Genomic DNA, 18,032 nt, shown 5'->3' with positions numbered 1-18,032 from the left:
ACAAAATGATGGAAACACTACAGGTCAGGCAGTACCTGTGGAAACGAAACCAGATTTGGTGTTTTAGGCAGAGATATTTTGTCAGAACTGGGAAACAGAAACTTAAGATAATAGACAATAGACAATAGGTGCAGGGGTAGGCCATTCGGCCCTTCGAACCAGCACCGCCATTCAATGTGATCATGGCTGATCATTCACAATCAGTACCCCGTTCCTGCTCTCTCCCCATACCCCCTGACTCCGCTATCATTAACAGCTCTATCTAACTCTCTCTTGAAAGCATCCAGAGAATTGGCCTCCACTGCCTTCTGAGAATTCCACAGATTTACAACTCTTTGAGTGAAAAGGTTTTTCCTCATCTCCGTTCTAAATGGCCTACCCCTTATTCTTAAACTGTGGCCCCTGGTTCTGGACTCCCCCAACATTGGGAACATGTTTCCTGCCTCTAGCGTGTCCAATCCCTTAATAATCTTATATGTTTCAATAAGATTCCCTCTCATCCTTCTAAATTCCAGTGTATACAAGCCTAGTCGCTCCAGTCTTTCAACATGCCACAGTCCCGCCATTCCGGGAATTAACCTAGTGAACCTCTTTGCTCCTATACTCAATTCCTCGTCATAAAGGCCAACATGCCATTAGCTTTCTTCACTGCCTGCTGTACCTGCCTGCTAACTTTAAGTGACTGATGAACAAGGACACCCAGATCTCCTTGTACTTCCCCATTTCCTAACTTGACACCATGCAGATAATAATCTGCCTTCCTGTTCTCAATGACAACTGACCGGTGGTGACACTAATGTCCATGATGATGAAGTGCTTTGAGAAGTTGGTTATGCCTCATATGGTGGAAGCGTATGCGTGGAATTAACAAGAAAGAGAGTGCAGGAAAGGTCACGGATGTCTCCAGAAATAACAGGACAAACTTTAAAAAGGGAGACGAGTCAGGTCGGGTAAAATTGGGATGGTTGTGAGAGGAGGGGTGGTCAACACTGCATTGAAGGTATATTTGAATGCGTGTAGCATAAGGAACAAAGTGGATGGGCTTGTAGCACAGTTGGAAATTGGCAGGTATGATGTTGTAGGCATTACGGAGGTGTGGCTGCAAGAGGATCAGAGCTGGGAACTGAATATTCAGGGTTATACATCCTATTGGAAAGAGAAAGGTGGACAGAGGGGGTGGGGTAGCTCTGTTCGTTAGGAATGAAATTGAGTCCTTAGCGAGAGGTGACATAGGATCAGAAGATCCTATTGTGGATAGAGCTGAGAAATTATACGGGTAAAAAGACTCTAATGGGAGTTCGTTACAGACCCCCAAACAGTAGCCAGGATATACAGTACAAGTTACATCTGTAGATAAAATTGGCATGTAAAAAAGGCAATGCTACAATGGTCGTGGGAGATTTCAATATGCAGGTAGACGGAAAATCAGCTTGGTACTGGACCCCAAGAAAGGGAATTTGTAGAGTGCCTCTGAGATGGATTCTTAGAGCAGCTTATAGTGGAGTCTACCAGGGAAAAGGGAATTCTAGATTTAGTGTTATGTAATGAACCGGATTTGATAAGGGAACTCAAGGTAAAGTAACCATTAGGAGGTAGTGACCACAACATGGTAAGTTTTAATCTGCAATTTGAGAGGGAGAAGGTGAAATCGGATGTGTCTGTATTGCAACTGAGCAAAGGGGACTAGAGGCATGAGGGAGGAGCTGGCCAAAGTTGACTGGAAAGGGTCACCATCACGGTGGAACAGCAATGGCAGGAATTTCTGGGAATAATCCAGAAGATGCAGGATATTTTCATTCCAAAGAGGAAGAAAGGATCTAGGGGGAGAAAGAGGCAAGGGAAGTCAAGAACAGTATAAAACTAAAAGAGAAGGTGCGTAACATAGCAAAGTTTAGTGGGTATCCAGAGGATTGGGAAGCTTTCAAAGAACAACAGAAGGTAACTAAAAGGCAAAATGGGAAGAAAATATGAAATTCAAAGGTAAGCTAGCCAATAATATAAAAGAGGATAGCAAGAGTTTCTTCAGTTATATAAAGAGTAAGAAAGAGGCAAGAGTGAAAGTTGGACCGCTGGACAATGATGTAGCAGGTGATAATGGGGAATAAGGAAACGGCAATGGAGTTGAATAACTTTTTTGCATCACAGTGGAAGACACCAGCAACGTGCCTGAAATTCAAGAGTGAGGGGGTGGAAGTTAGTGGAGTGGCTATTACTAGTGAGAAGGTGCTTGAGAAGCTGAAAGGGCTGAAAGTGGATACCTGGACCAGATGGACTGCACCCTAGGGTTCTGAAAGAGGTGGCTTTGGAGATTGTGGAGGCATTGACAGTGATATTTCAAGAATCACTAGAGATGGGAGAGGTCCCAGATGATTGGAAAATTTCCATTATTACCCCACAGCACAAGAAGGGAGCAAAGCAGAATAACGGGAACTATAGTTAGTCTGACTTCGATGGTTAGTAAGATTATAGAGTCCATTATTATAAAGGATGAGGTTACGGAGTACTTATAAATCCACGATAAAAGTCAGCATGGCTTTGTGAAGGGGAGGTCTTGCTTGACAGATTTGCTGGAATTCATTGAATAAGTAAATAGCTGAACAGACAAAGGAGAGTCAGTAGATATTGTTTTCTTAGATTTTCAGAAAGCCTTGGATAAGGTGCCACACGTGAGGCTGCCAAGGAAGATGAGAGCCCACGGTATCAAAGGGCAGATACTTGCATGGATGGCACGTTCGCTGGATGGCAGAAGACAAAGAGTGGCAAGAAAGGGGGCTTTTTCTGGTTGGCTGTCAGTGACTAGCGGAGTTCCGCAGGGGTCGGTGCTACTCTTCACGTATATTAATGAATTGGAAGAGAGGATTGAAAGCTTTGTGGCCAAGTTTGCGAAAGATACGAAAATAGGTGGAAGAGCAGGTGGTGCAGAGAAATCAGGGACTCTGCAGAAGGACTTGGACAAGTTGGGAGTGGGCAGATAAGTGGCAGATGGAATACCGTGGAGAAAAGTGGAGTAATACATTTTGGTAGTAAATAGGAATAAAGGCATAGATTATTTTCTAAATGGGGAGATAATCCAGAAATCGGAGTTGCAAAGGGACTTGGGAGTGCTGGTGCAGGATTCCCAAAAAGTTAATCTGTAAGTCGAATCGGTAGTCATAGAATGAAGTAGTAAAGAAAGCAAACTTATTTATTTCAAGAGAGCTTGTATACAAAAACAGGGACGTAATGCCGAGGCTCTCTCAGGCACTGTTAAGGCCACATTTGAAATATTGTGAGCAATTTTGGGCACCATATCTGAGGAAGGATGTGCTGGCTCTGGAGAGGGTCCAGAGGAGGTTTACAAGAATGATCCCAGGAATTAGTAGGTTAACCTATAATGAGCATTTATTGGCACCGGGCCTGTACTGGCTGGAGTTTAGAAGAATGAGGGAATACGTCATTGAAATGTACAGAATTGTGAAAGGCTTGGATGGAGTGGATGTTTCCACAAGTGGGAGCGTCTAGGACTAGAGGTCATAGCCTCAGAATTAAAGGACGTTCATTTAGGAAGGAGAAGAGGAGAAATTTCTTTAGTTATCGAGGGTGGTGAATCTGTGGAATTCTTTGCCACAGAAGGCTGTGCAGGCCAAGTCAGTGGATATTTTTAAGACAGAGATAGATAGATTCTTGATTAGTACAGGTGTCAGAGGTTATGGGGAGAAGGCAAGAGAATGGGGTTAGGTGGGAGAGATAGATCAGCCATGATTGAATGGAAGAGTAGACGATGGGCCGAATGGCCTAATTCTATTCTTATCACATATGACATATCAACTTCCACCTCGCAAAAACATGGACCCACTACAATTTGCCTACCGCCACAATAGATCAACTGGATTGCTATCTCGTTGGCTCAATAAAACACATATGTCAGGCTGTTGTTCCTAGACTACAGCTTGGCGTTTAAGACTATCATCCCTTCCAAACTTATTACCAATCTCAGGAAACTGGTCTCTGCGCATCGCTTTGCAATTGGAGCCTCAACTTCCTCATCAACAGAACACAATGAGTACGAATTGGCAACAACACTTCCTCCTCGATAACCATCAGCACTGGAGGACATCAAGGCTGTGTGCGCAACCCCTTGCTCTACTCACTCTATACCCATCACTGTGTAGCTGGACACAGTTACAACTCCATCTTTAAATTCGTTGAGAACACCACTGTTGTGGGACGAATTACAAATAATGACGTGTCAGAGTATAAGAGTATCATCTCATTGAATGGTGCCAGAACAACAACCTTGCTCTCAATATCAGTAAAACCAAGGAACTGTTTGCTGACTTTTGCAGAGGAAGGCCAAGAATCCACAAACCTGTCTTCATCAACGGGTCAGTGGTGGAGAGAGTCAACAACTTCATGGCCTTGGGTGTACATATCTCTGAAGATCAGTCCTGGACCCAGATCATTGATGCAATCATAAAGAAACTCCAACAATGCCTCCACTTCCTTAGAAGAATGAGGAGATTCGGTATGTGAATGAATACTCTCTTGAACTTGCACAGGTAGAGAGCGCATTGACTGGTTGCATCACAGCCTGGTTCAGCAACTCAAATGCCCAGGAATGAATGAGATTACATAAAGTGGTGAACATTGCCTGCTCCATTATGGGTATTGATCTCTCAATTGATGGAATCTTTAGGAGATGCTGTCCCAAAGAAGCTGTCAGGACTCAAGGAATTCAGCTTAGTCCGGAGCGCTCTCCAAGGTGTTGGTGTTTTCTGACAGGCAGGCGCTATCTGGCAGGCAGGTCTTGCACCACCCTGACAAACACTTTCATTTCACTCCTGCCACTGCAAACATAGGAGTCTGAAAACGGCAACTTCCAGGTTCAGCAACAGCATCTTCTCAACAACCATCAAGTTATTGAGCACTACGAACTCCAAATAAACTCTGAACAACAAATTGCTTAGGGTTGCACTAGCACATCCGGCTTTCTTTTGTTTTTGCACTATATTGATTTTTTAAATTATTTTTGAAACTTTTTTCTATTATCATTTGAACACTGTGATGACACATCCTCCCTAAATCCAATTCCGATCGCTGTTATTGGCACAGGCCAGGAGGAGCTGAAGACCTGCACTATGGATAGCGCCTCCCTGCCAGAAAGCACCAACACCTTGGACAGCATTCCAGACTGAGCTGAAGCCACAGCCAGAGGAGCAACAGCTGCATCCAATTAGTCAGGATTGAATTAACCCACCTTCATCAACCCTGCTCCTTAAGAGTCAGAGTCCAACAGTGTGGAAACAGGTCCTTCGGCCCAACTTGCCCATGCCGACCAATATGCCTCATCTACACTAGACCCACCTGCCTGCATTTGGCCCATATCCTTCCAATTTATCCTATCCAAGTACCTGTCCAAATGTTTCTTAAACATTGTGACAGTTCCTGCCTCAACTACCTTCGCTGGCAGCTTGTTCTCTTCGCCAACAGTCTGTCCGTCCTTTATACTGTTTTTATTATTTTACGTATGCGTTAAAAGTATGTTTTAGTGTTTCTTGGTTTGTTTTATGTGGGGGGGGGGGGACTCTTTTCAATCTCTTACCTCGACAGAGATGCGATTTTTCTGTTTCGTATCTCCGTCCCCTCTGCGGCCTAACATCAAGTTGGCGGCCTTTCCTGGAGACTGGCCCGACCCTTCAAGCCGCAGGCACAGCGTGGACTTTAATATAGTGGAGCTGTGATCCTTTGCAAAGGATCAACTGTGAAGAGTTCCAACCGCGGGGCCTGTGGATGTTAACATCGTGAAGCCCGCGGTCGCTGGTAAGAAGAGGCTGACTCGGGAGCTCCATGCTGCGAAGTGTGTTTCAACCATCCCGACGCCGGACTTTCGATCATCCCGATGCCAGGGCTTCGGATATTCGGCAGCGGCGACTACGGATGGTTCAAAAGCCCCAACCGCAGGTGAACACAAAGAGGAAGATGATTGAACTTTATTACCTTCCATCACAGTGAGGAATGTGGAATCCGTTGTGGTGGATGTTTATGTTAAATTTTATTTTATGTGGCTGTGTGTCTTGTTGCTTTTTACTTAGTATGGCTGTCTGGTAACTCAAATTTCACTGTACCTTAATTGGTACATATGACAATTAAATTGAATCTTGAATCTTGTTCCGTATACCTACTATCCTTTGTGTATAAAAGTTGCCCCTCAGGTTCCTAATAAATCTTTCTCCTCTCACCTAAAACCTATATCTTCTGGTTCATGATTCCCCAACTCTGGGAAAAGACTGTATTTACCCTATCTATTCCTCTCATGGTCTTATACATTTTTATAAGATCACCTCTCATCCTCCTGTGCTTCAAGGAATAGTCCTAGCCTGTTCAACCTCTACGGAGAGCTCAGGTCCTTGAGTCCTGGCAATACCCTCATAAATCTTCTCTGCACCCTTTCCAGCTTAACAGCTTCTTTCCTATAAGTGACCAAAATTGAACATAATACTTCAAATGTAGCCTAAACAATGTCCTGTACAACTGCACCATAACCTCCTAACCTCTATACTTGACACCCTGACTAATGAAGGCCAATGTGCCAAAAGTCATCTTGACCATCCTATCGACCCGTGATGCCACTTTCACAGAACTATGTAACTGCATTCCAAGATTACTCTGCTCTACAACACTACCCAGAGTACTGCCATTTACTGTGTAGGTCCTGTCCTGGTTTTACTTCCCAAAATGCAACATCTCACACTTATCTGTATTAAGCTCCATTAATCATTCCTCAGCCCACCTGCCTAACCAATAAAAAAATCTTGCTGCAATTTTTGACAACCAGCTTCACTATCTACATTACCACCCATTTTAGTGTCATCTGCAACCTTTAATCATGCATTGTACCTTCTCATCCGAATCACTGATAGCTTAAAACCAAAGCAGTTCCAGCCAGCAGGAAGAGAAAGTGGAGAGAGAAAGTGGGATGCCAGCCTACTAGCTGTGCTTCCCTTTGCAGATGTGAGGTAAGACTAAGCCGGTGGGACCAGCCTGAGACTGCCAGCACTTCCTCTTGGAGCAAGACTGAGATGCCGGGACAAGCCCAAAACCACCAACATCTACTCTTCGAGGCCAAGACAGAGCCACTGAGAAAAGCCCGAGACAAACAGTGCCCCTCACGTACCCATAGATAATGAGGGACTGCATTAGTATGTCCCGCATGGAATGCAAGGCTGAGTTCTGGGACCCAGCTGGAGACCACCAGTGCTTTCTCTTCAAGGCGAGGATATGTCACCAGGACGCCTGAATTCGCCTGTGCCTCTTTGAGACTGAGCCACTAGGAGAAGCTGGAGACCACCAGTGCCTCCTCAAGGCGAAAACAGTTGCCGGGACATGCTCAAGACCGGCAGTGCCTACTCTTCGAGGCTAAGATTGAGCCACCAGAACAAGCCCAAGAATGCCAGCGCTTCCTCGCCTGCCCACAGACGTCAAGGGACTGCTCCCCCCACACAGGCCCAGACCTTTCACATGAGTTTGCCAGACCATGACTGTATTGGTGTAGTCACTGCTGATGATTACATGCTGGTAGTCTCAAAGATTGCTGAAATAAGTAAAGCAGAGAGGGAAGGAATTGGATTTAGTCACAGAACTAACAAGAATAATGGGCTGTTCTGCCAAATGTCAAGATGGGACTTGCATCCAAGAAATCATAAATATCTACATCAGCGAGCAATCCCCAGAATGAAAAATCCCCTCAATATACCTGGGCAGAAAGCAGATAATTAAAAAGAAATGTTCATCTTGCATACCATTCATAGACTTCCCAAAGGGCTAGGTTTTGAATTCGTTCCATTTTTTGAATCACACTTTTCATCATCGTCCGCTGAAATAGGGATTGCACTTGTTTGTATTCATCTGAAGATTCAAGCACTTGAACCAGCTGTAAAAGAAACAGTTATCAGTCAAAATCACAGAGCAACTAATAAATTTAACATCTTAATTCATCCAGATTGGTACATTGCCAGGAACTAACCAGCTTCTTTCCATTACAACCTGGTCTGCGGTAAATATTTAACCATTGATGGAATCGTGGTGTTGTCCTGCTCAATCAGATGCCCATGCTGCAGAATTAAAGTTACTCTACACTGTACACAAAATAAAGAACTTCCTTATTCAGCATAAAGTATATACCAGTACTCCTGTTTGTTCTGTTTGCCAGCTCTAGGCAAATTCCAAATTATCCAGAACTCCACAAGGTCTTTACTCCAAGATGTTTGCACTTTTGTAGCTCAGACATTGGAACACTTTTGCTAAACCTCTTAAACTACTCTAAAACAAATCCCTACAGACTTCTATGGCTGAACTTCTCAGGATATTTTCAACAAAAAGGTGGAATATAGAAATTGAAAAATGTTGGCATTCGGAAGGACCCAGATGTATCGATGACTTCCTAGATGGTCAGCAAACATCAAGAAAGGAAAATGTAATGTTATCCTTGTTTTCAAGATGATTTGAGTGCAAGAAAAAAAGCATTTTACTGCCATGATATAGTGCCGAGACCCCACTTGAGAGATTGTGCTTTGGTCAGGTATACTAAAGAACTACATACTTGTGAGAAATGGAGTGCATTGAAAGTTCAGAAGGTTGATTCCTGGAATTGGGAGGTTTGCCCTATGGGGACAGATTAAGTCAGTTGGGCACTTGCTGATTTTCTAACTTTTCCTCATTCTGATGAAAAGTCACTGAAACATTAACTCTCTGCACATTGTTTGAACCAGTGAGTATTTCCAGCATTACTATTGTGGCCTAGAGTTTAGAAGGAAAAGAAGTCACCAAAACTTGTAAAATTCCAACAGGATAGGTATTCCCTGGATATTTCCCTGGCTTGGGTTCAAAACCAGGGATCACGGTCTCAAATAAGAAGTTGGCAGCTCAGGAACGATACGAGACAGAATACATTCATTCAGAAGATTGTGAATCCTTGAAATTCTTTACCCAAGGAGACTTAGTTGCTGAGTATATTCAAGGTTAAGATTGATAGTTTTTTGAATATTAAGGAATAAAGTCATATGCGGTTAGTTGCAGATAGTGGCACAGAAATATAAGATCAGCCATTGTCTTATAGAATGGTGGAACAAGCACAAGGGGCCAAATGGCCTACTGCTTCTATTTCTTAAGTTCCTAGTTACAATGACCATCTGGTAAACAACTGCCATTTAGATTTTGTTTACCAGAAGCCACATTTGCTCCCTCAGGTGCTTTCAAAACTTCAATACAGCAGGTCATAGGACAAATTTTCTCCGTGGTCTGATGACTAAACATTGCTGTTATTTATAGAATGCTATAAATTTCTGCTTGCAAAAGTAGTCAATAGTTGGTTAAGATATCCTGAGTTATTTAATGACATCATAAAAGTAACTTGTTTCCTTGTTGGGAAATTGAGAATATGATATGTTCTTGCTACGTCTGGGTTTTGGCCTATCTTGACAGGTGCTGTAATTGCATGTATGTGTATCAGTATTTTCTGCACCAGGTAATCCTATAGCTTACATTGACAGGTCTATTTCAGAGATGCTGTCTTAATAAACATAAAAGGACCCAAATGCTGGAGTAACTCAGTGGGTCAGGAAGTATCTCTGGAGTACGTGGATAGGTGATGTTTTGGGCCAGGACCCTTCTTCAGAGAGGGGGGGAGGAGAATGCTGGAAGAGAGGAAGGGCAGAACAAAACCTGACTAATAATCAAAGTGACGGGAGATTTTGATAGGAAGATGGTTGGACAGGCTAGAGCTGAAAAAAACAGAAGGTGTGAGGCAAAGGGATAGAAGAGTTGTGAATTGTGAAGATGGAGGAAGGAATGAAGGTGGAGGGGGGGAAATATGTGCAAGTCAAGGTGGGGAACAGGGGCAATGGGGAGCAGAGGAAGGAGAGCAAGGGAAGGGGGTTTATAACTACCTAAAATTGGAGAATTCAGTGTTCATTCCAATGGGTTGTATGCTTCTCAAGTGAACTATGAGGTGCTGTTCCTCCAATTTGCATGTGGCCTTCCCCAGGACAGAAAGGTCGGTATGGGAATGGGAAGCGGAGTCAAAATGGTTAGCATGCAAAAATGTTTAGATCCAGTACGTCTTGCTGGTCTGTGTGCAAGTTTTTGGCAAAACGTTTGTCAAGTCTACATTTGGTTTTCCCGATGTATTGAAATTGAGAGGGAGAAGGGAAAATCGGAAGTGTCAGTATTACACTATAGCAAAGGGGATTACAGAGGAATGAGGCAGGAGCTGCCCAGATTTGACTGGAAGGAGGCCCTAGCAGGGAAGAAGGTGGAACAGCAATGGCAGGTATTCCTGGGAATAATGCAGAAGTTGCAGGATCAATTTATCCCAAAGAGGAGGAAAGATTCAAAGGGGAGTAAGAGGCACCTGTGGCTTACAAAGGAAGTCAAGGACAGCATAAAAATAAAAGAGAAGAGGAATAACATAGCAAAGAAGAGTGGGAAGCCAGAGGATTGGGACTCTTTTAAAGAGCAACAAAAAATAACTAAAAAGGCAATATAGGGAGAAAAGATGAGATACGAGGGTAAGCTAGCCATTAATATAAAGGAGGATAGTAAAAGCTTTTTTAGGTATGTGAAGAGGAAAAAAAATAGTCAAGGCAAATGTGGGTCCCTTGAAGACAGAAGCAGGGGAATTTATTATGGGGAACAAGGAAATGGCAGACGAGTTGAACCGGTACTTTGGATCTGTCTTCACTAAGGAAGATACAAACAATCTCCCAGATGTTCTAGTGGCCAGAGATCCTAGTGTGTCGGAGGAACTGAAGGAAATTCACATTAGGCAGGAAATGGTGTTGGGTAGACTGAAGGCTGATAAATCCCCAGGGCCTGATGGTCGGCATCCCAGGGTACTTAAGGAGGTGGCTCTAGAAATTGTGGACGCATTGGTGATCATTTTCCAATGTTCTATAGATTCAGGATTAGTTCCTGTGGATTGGAGGGTAGCTATCGTTATCCCACTTTTTAAGAAAGGAGGGAGAGAGAAAACGGGATATTATAGACCAGTTAGTCTGACATCAGTGGTGGGAAAGATGCTGGAGTCAATTATAAAAGACGAAATTGCGGAGCATTTGGATAGCAGTAACAGGATCGTTCTGAGTCAGCATGGATTTACGAAGGGGAAATCATGCTTGACTAATCTTCTGGAATTTTTTGAGGATGTAACTAGGAAAATTGACAGGGGAGAGCCGGTGGATGTGGTGTACCTCAACTTTCAGAAAGTCTTCAACAAGGTCCCACATAGGAGATTAGTGGGTAAAATTAGAGCACATGGTATTGGGGGTTGGGTACTGACATGGATAGAAAATTGGTTGGCTGACAGAAAATAAGGAGTGGGGATAAATGGGTCCCTTTCAGAATGGCAGGCAGTGACTAGTGGGGTACCACAAGGCTCGGTGCTGGGACCGCAGCAATTTACAATATACATTAATGACTTGGATGAAGGGATTAAAAGTACCATTAGCAAATTTTCAGAAGATACAAAGCTGGGTGGTAGTGTGAACTGTGATGAAGATGCTATGAGGTTGCAGGGTGACTTGGATAGGTTGTGTGAGTGGGCGGATGCATGGCAGATGCAGTTTAATGTGGATAAGTGTGAGGTATCCACTTTGGTGGTAAGAATAGGAAGGCAGATTATTATCTGAATGGTGTCAAGTTAGGAAAAGGGGACGTACAACGAGATTTGGGTGTCCTAGTGCATCAGTCACTGAAAGGAAGCATGCAGGTACAGCAGGCAATGAAGAAAGCCAATAGAATGTTGCCCTTCATAACAAGAGGAGTTGAGTATAGGAGCAAAGAGGTCCTTCTGCAGTTGTACAGGGCCCGAGTGAGGCCGCACCTGGAGTACTGTGTGTAGTTTTGGTCTCCAAATTTGAGGAAGGATATTCTTGCTATTGAGGGCGTGCAACGTAGGTTTACTAGGTTAATTCCCGGAATGGCCGGGCGGTCATATGTTGAAAGACTGGAGCAACTAGGCTTGTATACACTGGAATTTAGAAGGATGAGAGGGGATCTTATCGAAACATATATGATTATTAAGGGGTTGGACACGTTAGAGGAAGGAAACATGTTCCCAATGTTAGGGGAGTCCAGAACCAGGGGCCACAGTTTAAGAATAAGGGGTAGGCCATTTAGAACGAAGATGAGGAAAAACGTTTTCAGTCAGAGAGTTGTGAATCTGTGGAATTCTCTGCCTCAGAAGGCAGTGGAGGCCAATTCTCCGAATGCATTCAAGAGAGGGCTAGATAGAGCTCTTAAGGATAGCGGTGTCAGGGGGTATGGGGAGAAGACAGGAACGGGGTACTGATTGAGAATGATTAGCCAAGATCACATTGAATGGTGGTGCTGGCTTGAAGGGCCGAATGGCCTCCTCCTGCACCTATTGTCTATTGATGTACAGGTGGCCACATTGGGAACACCAGTTGCAGTAGATGAGGTTAGAGGAGGGGTGCACGTGAACCCGTCTCACATGGAAGGACTGCTGGGGTCCCTAGATGGATGTGAAGGAGGAGGTATAGGGATAGTTATATCTCCAGTGGTTGCAGGGTAAAGTACCTTGAGAGGGCGTAGTTTGGGCGCAAAGGGATACGTGAAGAAAGGAATGGCGGAGGGTCTCTGTGGAAGAAAAGGGCGGGGATGGGAAGATGGTGCTGGAAATGTTGGAGGATGATATGTTGGATGTAAAGGCTGAAAGGCGAGGACCAGGGGAACTTTATCCTTGTTCCTTCTGCTGGGAGGGAAAGCAAGAGCAGACTATAGAACACTGAGGATACATAGCTGAGTGTTCCATATATGGCAGCAGGATGAAAGCAAAGACAGAGAAATTGAGAGTAAGGATTACCGTCTTTTCAAGATGTAGGGTAGGAGGAAGTGTAGTCCAGATAACTGGGTGTCGGTAAGTTTGGAGTATCCAGACAACTGGGAGTTGGCAAGAAGACTCGGCGACCATTTCGCCGAACACTTGAGCTCGGTCCACCAAAGCCTACTGGATCGCCAAACGCCTAACTATTTTAACTCCATTTCTCATCTCCATACTGACCTTCTGTTCTGGGCCTCCTTAATTGCCAGAGCGAGCCCACAAGCAAACTGGAGAAATAGCACCTTGTATTCCGCTTGGGTAGCTTACAACCCAACAGCATGAACATGAATTTTCAAATTTTAGGGGACTACAAACCCCTCCTTCCCCCACTCCTCTCCTTTCCCCCACCTGGACTTAACACACATTTCTCCCCCTCCCCTGCCACCTACATTTCATCCTCCAGCATCACAATTTGCAACTCTTCAATCCTTTTGACTCACACACCTTTTGTATTTTCATCTCTGGCCTTTGTGTAACCATCTGGCTATCAATCTCCTAACCCCCCCCCCCCCCCCCACACCCACCTGTATCCTTCGATTACCCTACCCGAAACATCACCTATGTTCCCCAGAGGTGCTGCCTAAACTGCACTAGTTACTGAGCACTCTATGCATTTATTTGTAAACCAGCAGCTGTAGTTTCTTGAATCTATGAACTATGAGAAGATACACTGAGAAGTTTCATTGAAGAGCAGTCTATTCATTTCAACCACATTCACAGATTTTTTAAAAGGCCAAGAAAGGCTCTGCTGGTGATGTAATCATCTGAAGTCTCAGCAACACTTTCCGAGGCAACAACTCAGTTATGTTAAGCAGGTACCTCCATTAAAATAGATCCCTGAAGAATTTGACATAAGTAGTTTCAGCATACAGCCTTTAGCTGCACATAATTCTCTCAAGACATCACTGCTCGCTGAATGACTTTACCTTGTAGCTCACTTCTGACAGTGCTGATTTATCCCAGTGTGCTGGAAGAGATTTTCCTTGAGTGGTGCCCAAACTTTCCTGTCCTGCTTTTCTTTGGCTGTCAAAAGAGAGTCATTAATTATTTATATCGCAGTCAGTAATAAAGTTGCATATGGAGTGGCATTCAGTTCCTCCCATTGTTCCTTCATTACCAAATCCCCAACCAATTTTCAAATTATATTCATTTTGTTGTTCAACTTTTTCTTCTGCCCCAAATGATGCGAATGTCATCCATAGATGTAAGCATTCCAGACATAAATCTGGGCCAAATCACTCCAATGTGATAGTAAGTTTGGAGATGGTGACCAAGGATTGAGTGTCCAAAGAGGAGCACAGAATGGTCAGTGGGCATTATCTTGAGCAAGGGAGGTCTCCTTAGGAAATTGCCCAATATTTATTCTTCAATCCACTTTAATAAAAAACAGATTACCCAGCCTTCAGCATATTCTTGCTTGTGCTACTGTACACAATTTACAGTAAACAAGTGGGTATTATAGCTGGTACTTCATGATATGTTTGCTCAAAGAGACAACTCCACATTTTACTATGTCACCATATCTCAGTGACAGGTTTTTGGCTTATGACAGATGCAGTGATGTCAAACATATGCTAAGTTCTACAAGGTTCATAAGAACACCAAAATAGGTGTTTTGAGTCCTAGTTCAGCTTTAGAAGAATTTCATGCTATCTGTGCCAGTGACCAAGGTCGGTACCTTTTTCAACTTTGCATTATTAATTATCACACCTCACTCCCCATAAATGCCCCCAGATCATCTGCCCAACAACATCCCCCACCCCCAGTCTATCATCTGCCCAACTATTCAATCATCTGTATGTTCCTCCACGATCATGTTACAAACCACACCCTAAATCACCAGTCAAGAGACAATAGTGTTTTATTGTCATATGACCCGAAACAGATCAATTAAAATCGTACTTTCGTAAGGTCTGCTGCCTTCTGACCATTTTATCCGTCCAAAGCCCTACATCTTCCAGTGCATTCATTGACACCACAACCCCAACCCTCTCCCTTCTCCCTCTATGACCTGCGTGGGTTTTCTCCGAGATCTTCGGTTTCCTCCCACACTCCAAAGACGTACAGGTATGTAGGTTAATTGGCTGGGTAAATGTAAAAATTGTCCCTAGTGGGTGTAGGATAGTGTTAATGTACGGGGATCGCTGGGCGGCACGGACTTGGAGGGCCGAAAAGGCCTGTTTCCGGCTGTAGATATATGATATGATAAGATATGATATTCCCACATTCATATCATATCATATATATACAGCCGGAAACAGGCCTTTTTCGGCCCTCCAAGTCCGTGCCGCCCAGTGATCCCCATACATTAACACTATCCTACACCCACTAGGGACAAAAAAATTTTTTTTACATTTACCCAGCCAATTAACCTACATACCTGTACGTCTTTGGAGTGTGGGAGGTAACCGAAGATCTCGGAGAAAACCCACGCAGGTCACGGGGAGAACGTACAAACTCCTTCAGTGCAGCACCCGTAGTCAGGATCGAACCCGAGTCTCCGGCGCTGCATTCGCTGTAAAGCAGCAACTCTACCGCTGCGCTACCGTGCCGCCTGTGTGATATCTTCAATCTCAGTAATGATGGGAAAATGTGATGGTAAGACCTATTCTGTTGTACATAAAGCCATGGGTCTCATTAGAAACCTAAGGCCAGTCCAATCTAAAGGTTGTTGCGGCACATGCTGAATACCAACAGAGGTCTGAGAGCAGTGGTGGGACCTCTGTTATTTGTGATATATATATATATATATATATATATAGATGACTTGGACAAAAATGTAGATGGTGACAGTAATTTTACAGACAAAATAAAAATTGGAATTACAAACAGTGAAGAAGGCTGTCAAAATATACAGCAGGATATAGATCAATTAGACATGGGCAAGAAATGGCAGATGGAGTTTGCAAGTAAGTGCAAGGTGTTGCACTTCAAATATCAGGGAAAAACATATCGTGGCAGGACCCTTAATAGCATTGACGTACAGAGGAATCTTGGGGTCCAAATCCATAAAAACCTGAAAGTAGCAACATAGTAAGGTATGCTTGCATTCATCAGTCGGGACAATCATCATAGAAATCACAAAGTCATGCTGCAACTTTATAAAAGTCTGGTTAGGCCACATTTGGTGCATTGTCTGCAGTTCCGATCACCCCATGACTGGATGAATGTGGAGGCTTTGAAGAGGGTGTAGGTTTACCAAATTGCTGACTGAATTCGAGGGAGAAGTTGGTAAAACTCGAATTGCTTTCTCTGAAGCATGAAAGGTTGAGGGGAAACTTGATAGAAATGTATAAAATTATGAGAGGCACAGAATGGGTGGACAATCAGAATATTCTTCTGAAATGTCAAATACTAGAAGGCATAGTTTTAAGGTGAGAGGAGGATATTTATAGGAAATGTACACGGAAAGTTTTTTACACAGAAATTTGTGGTTGCCTGGGACACGTCGCCAGGAGTGGTGGTGGAAGCAGATACAATAGTGGTGATTAAGAGGCTTTTAGATAGAAAGATGGATGTGCAGGGAATAGATCAGACAGAAGGGATTAGTTAAATTTGGCATAATGTTCAGCACAAACATTGCGAGCCAAAGTCCTATTCCTGTACTGTGGTGTTCTCTGTTCTATTTATGTTCTCTCCATGACAGGCTCTCCTCATTCTTCTATTCTCACTACTAATCCCCTTTTCATGGCATTTCCTTATGCAACCATGGGAGATGCAATATCTTTTACCTTTTTGTTACCCATCATCCAGGCACATTAAACAGTGATTGCTCTTCTTCCAATTTTGTGTACTGCATTCAGTGCTCACAGAGTGGAGGAACCAAGCATAAACTGGTTAACAGCTTGTAGAACATCCCTATTCAGTCAGAGGGAGTCCTGAGCTTCCAGTCTTGTCACTCTTAGTCTCTGCCTGTCCTATTCTTCAGCCTTCTACATTTCTGCAAAGGTGTCTAATGAAAGCTGAAGGAATAGTAGCTCATCTTCCACCTGGGTATGGTGAAGTTCTCAGGAATTATCTTATATACCTCCCCCTCTCTGTCTGTCTCTCTCTCTCACTGTCTCCCCCTGTGGCTGCACCTGTTAAAAAAAATTAATGTTGTTCTTTTCTGTTGCCAACTCAAAAATATTACTCAAAAAATTACTTTTAAAAGAGATTGTTATCTTAGCAACTTATGTCTGCAACCTATCACCATTATTTGCTGTTTACTTCAGCTCTTCCTCTCTTTGAAATTTAACATGGTTGCATTTTTTAATTTATCCAGTTGAGATGAAGGGTCCTTAACTCTAGACATGGATTCTGATCCTCTCTCCACTGATACTACTTGACCTACTTCGCATACCCAGCATTTGTAGTTTTCTTCTCCAATCAGGGAGAATGCTCCTGCTCCAAATCAAATTGTTATTGGATCTTTTCTATTCACAGTGGAGCCTCAGATAATGGTGCAGAAATCAAAAAGTCTGTATCAAGCCCTGAACCCAAAGGGAAGACCTAGGCTATTCCAAGCAAATGAGGCCTTCGGGGTTTAGATAAAGCGCTAATGCACAAATCGGTGTAGAAAATATATTATCAGAAGTTGTATTTCAACAACTGTTAAACTAATGTCTGATCAATGTTCAGAATCAATTCCTACCTGCCTCCATAGAACCAATCAATACCATATGCTTTTCTAGATTGCTGCCCAATCGCCTTTCTCTGCATGTGGGAGCCATTTATGTTTCGACTAGCTACTGTTGGCATATTATATTATTTTGTCTAGATATATCTTGCCGTATTATCTACTCATCAGAACAAATGCTTCAAAGGTATTGGAACCTTGGGAGCTGGCCAACAGCCAAGAAGATGGACCATAAGCTGTGAGGACCCTATTGGGGTGGGTCATCTATGGTCCCCTGAGACGAGACAACGACAGCAGGGATGTAAATGGCTGCCCTGCTGCTGCTGTCAATCGAATATCCATTGCAAACCTAGAGGAGCTACTGGTCAAACAATACGATCACGACTTCAGTGAAAGAACCAGCAAGGAAACAGAGGAAATGTCCAGAGAAGAAGAAAAGTTCTTGGATATTGTGAATTGCCCAGCAAGGATGATAGAGGAACATTATTGTCTAGACTTGCCTTTCAAACAAGAAAACGCCAGCATGCCAAATAACCA

The 18,032-nt window shown here is 43.5% G+C and overlaps 1 protein-coding gene and 1 long non-coding RNA gene across 2 annotated transcripts in view; one reads left to right on the top strand and one right to left on the bottom strand.

The window, feature by feature from the left end:
* The window catches only part of LOC144595844 (protein mono-ADP-ribosyltransferase PARP12-like), a 53,782-nt gene that overhangs the window by 3,841 nt on the left and 31,909 nt on the right, over positions 1–18,032 (bottom strand). The window contains exons 9-10 of the mRNA XM_078403603.1: positions 13,804–13,900; positions 7,779–7,909 (exon numbers count right to left, since the gene is read on the bottom strand). Of these exons, the coding sequence (XP_078259729.1) occupies positions 7,779–7,909; positions 13,804–13,900 (228 nt within the window). The remainder of the gene's footprint in view (positions 1–7,778; positions 7,910–13,803; positions 13,901–18,032) is intronic.
* Positions 1–18,032, top strand: part of LOC144595847 (uncharacterized) — a 36,187-nt gene that overhangs the window by 12,659 nt on the left and 5,496 nt on the right. The gene's annotated exons all lie outside the window — the stretch shown is intronic.

This window comes from Rhinoraja longicauda, chromosome 8 (genome assembly GCF_053455715.1).
Source record: "Rhinoraja longicauda isolate Sanriku21f chromosome 8, sRhiLon1.1, whole genome shotgun sequence".
Taxonomy (NCBI): domain Eukaryota; kingdom Metazoa; phylum Chordata; class Chondrichthyes; order Rajiformes; family Arhynchobatidae; genus Rhinoraja; species Rhinoraja longicauda.
The sequence above is the reverse complement of the archived record's forward strand: the minus strand, read 5'-3'. Positions and strand labels throughout refer to the sequence as shown.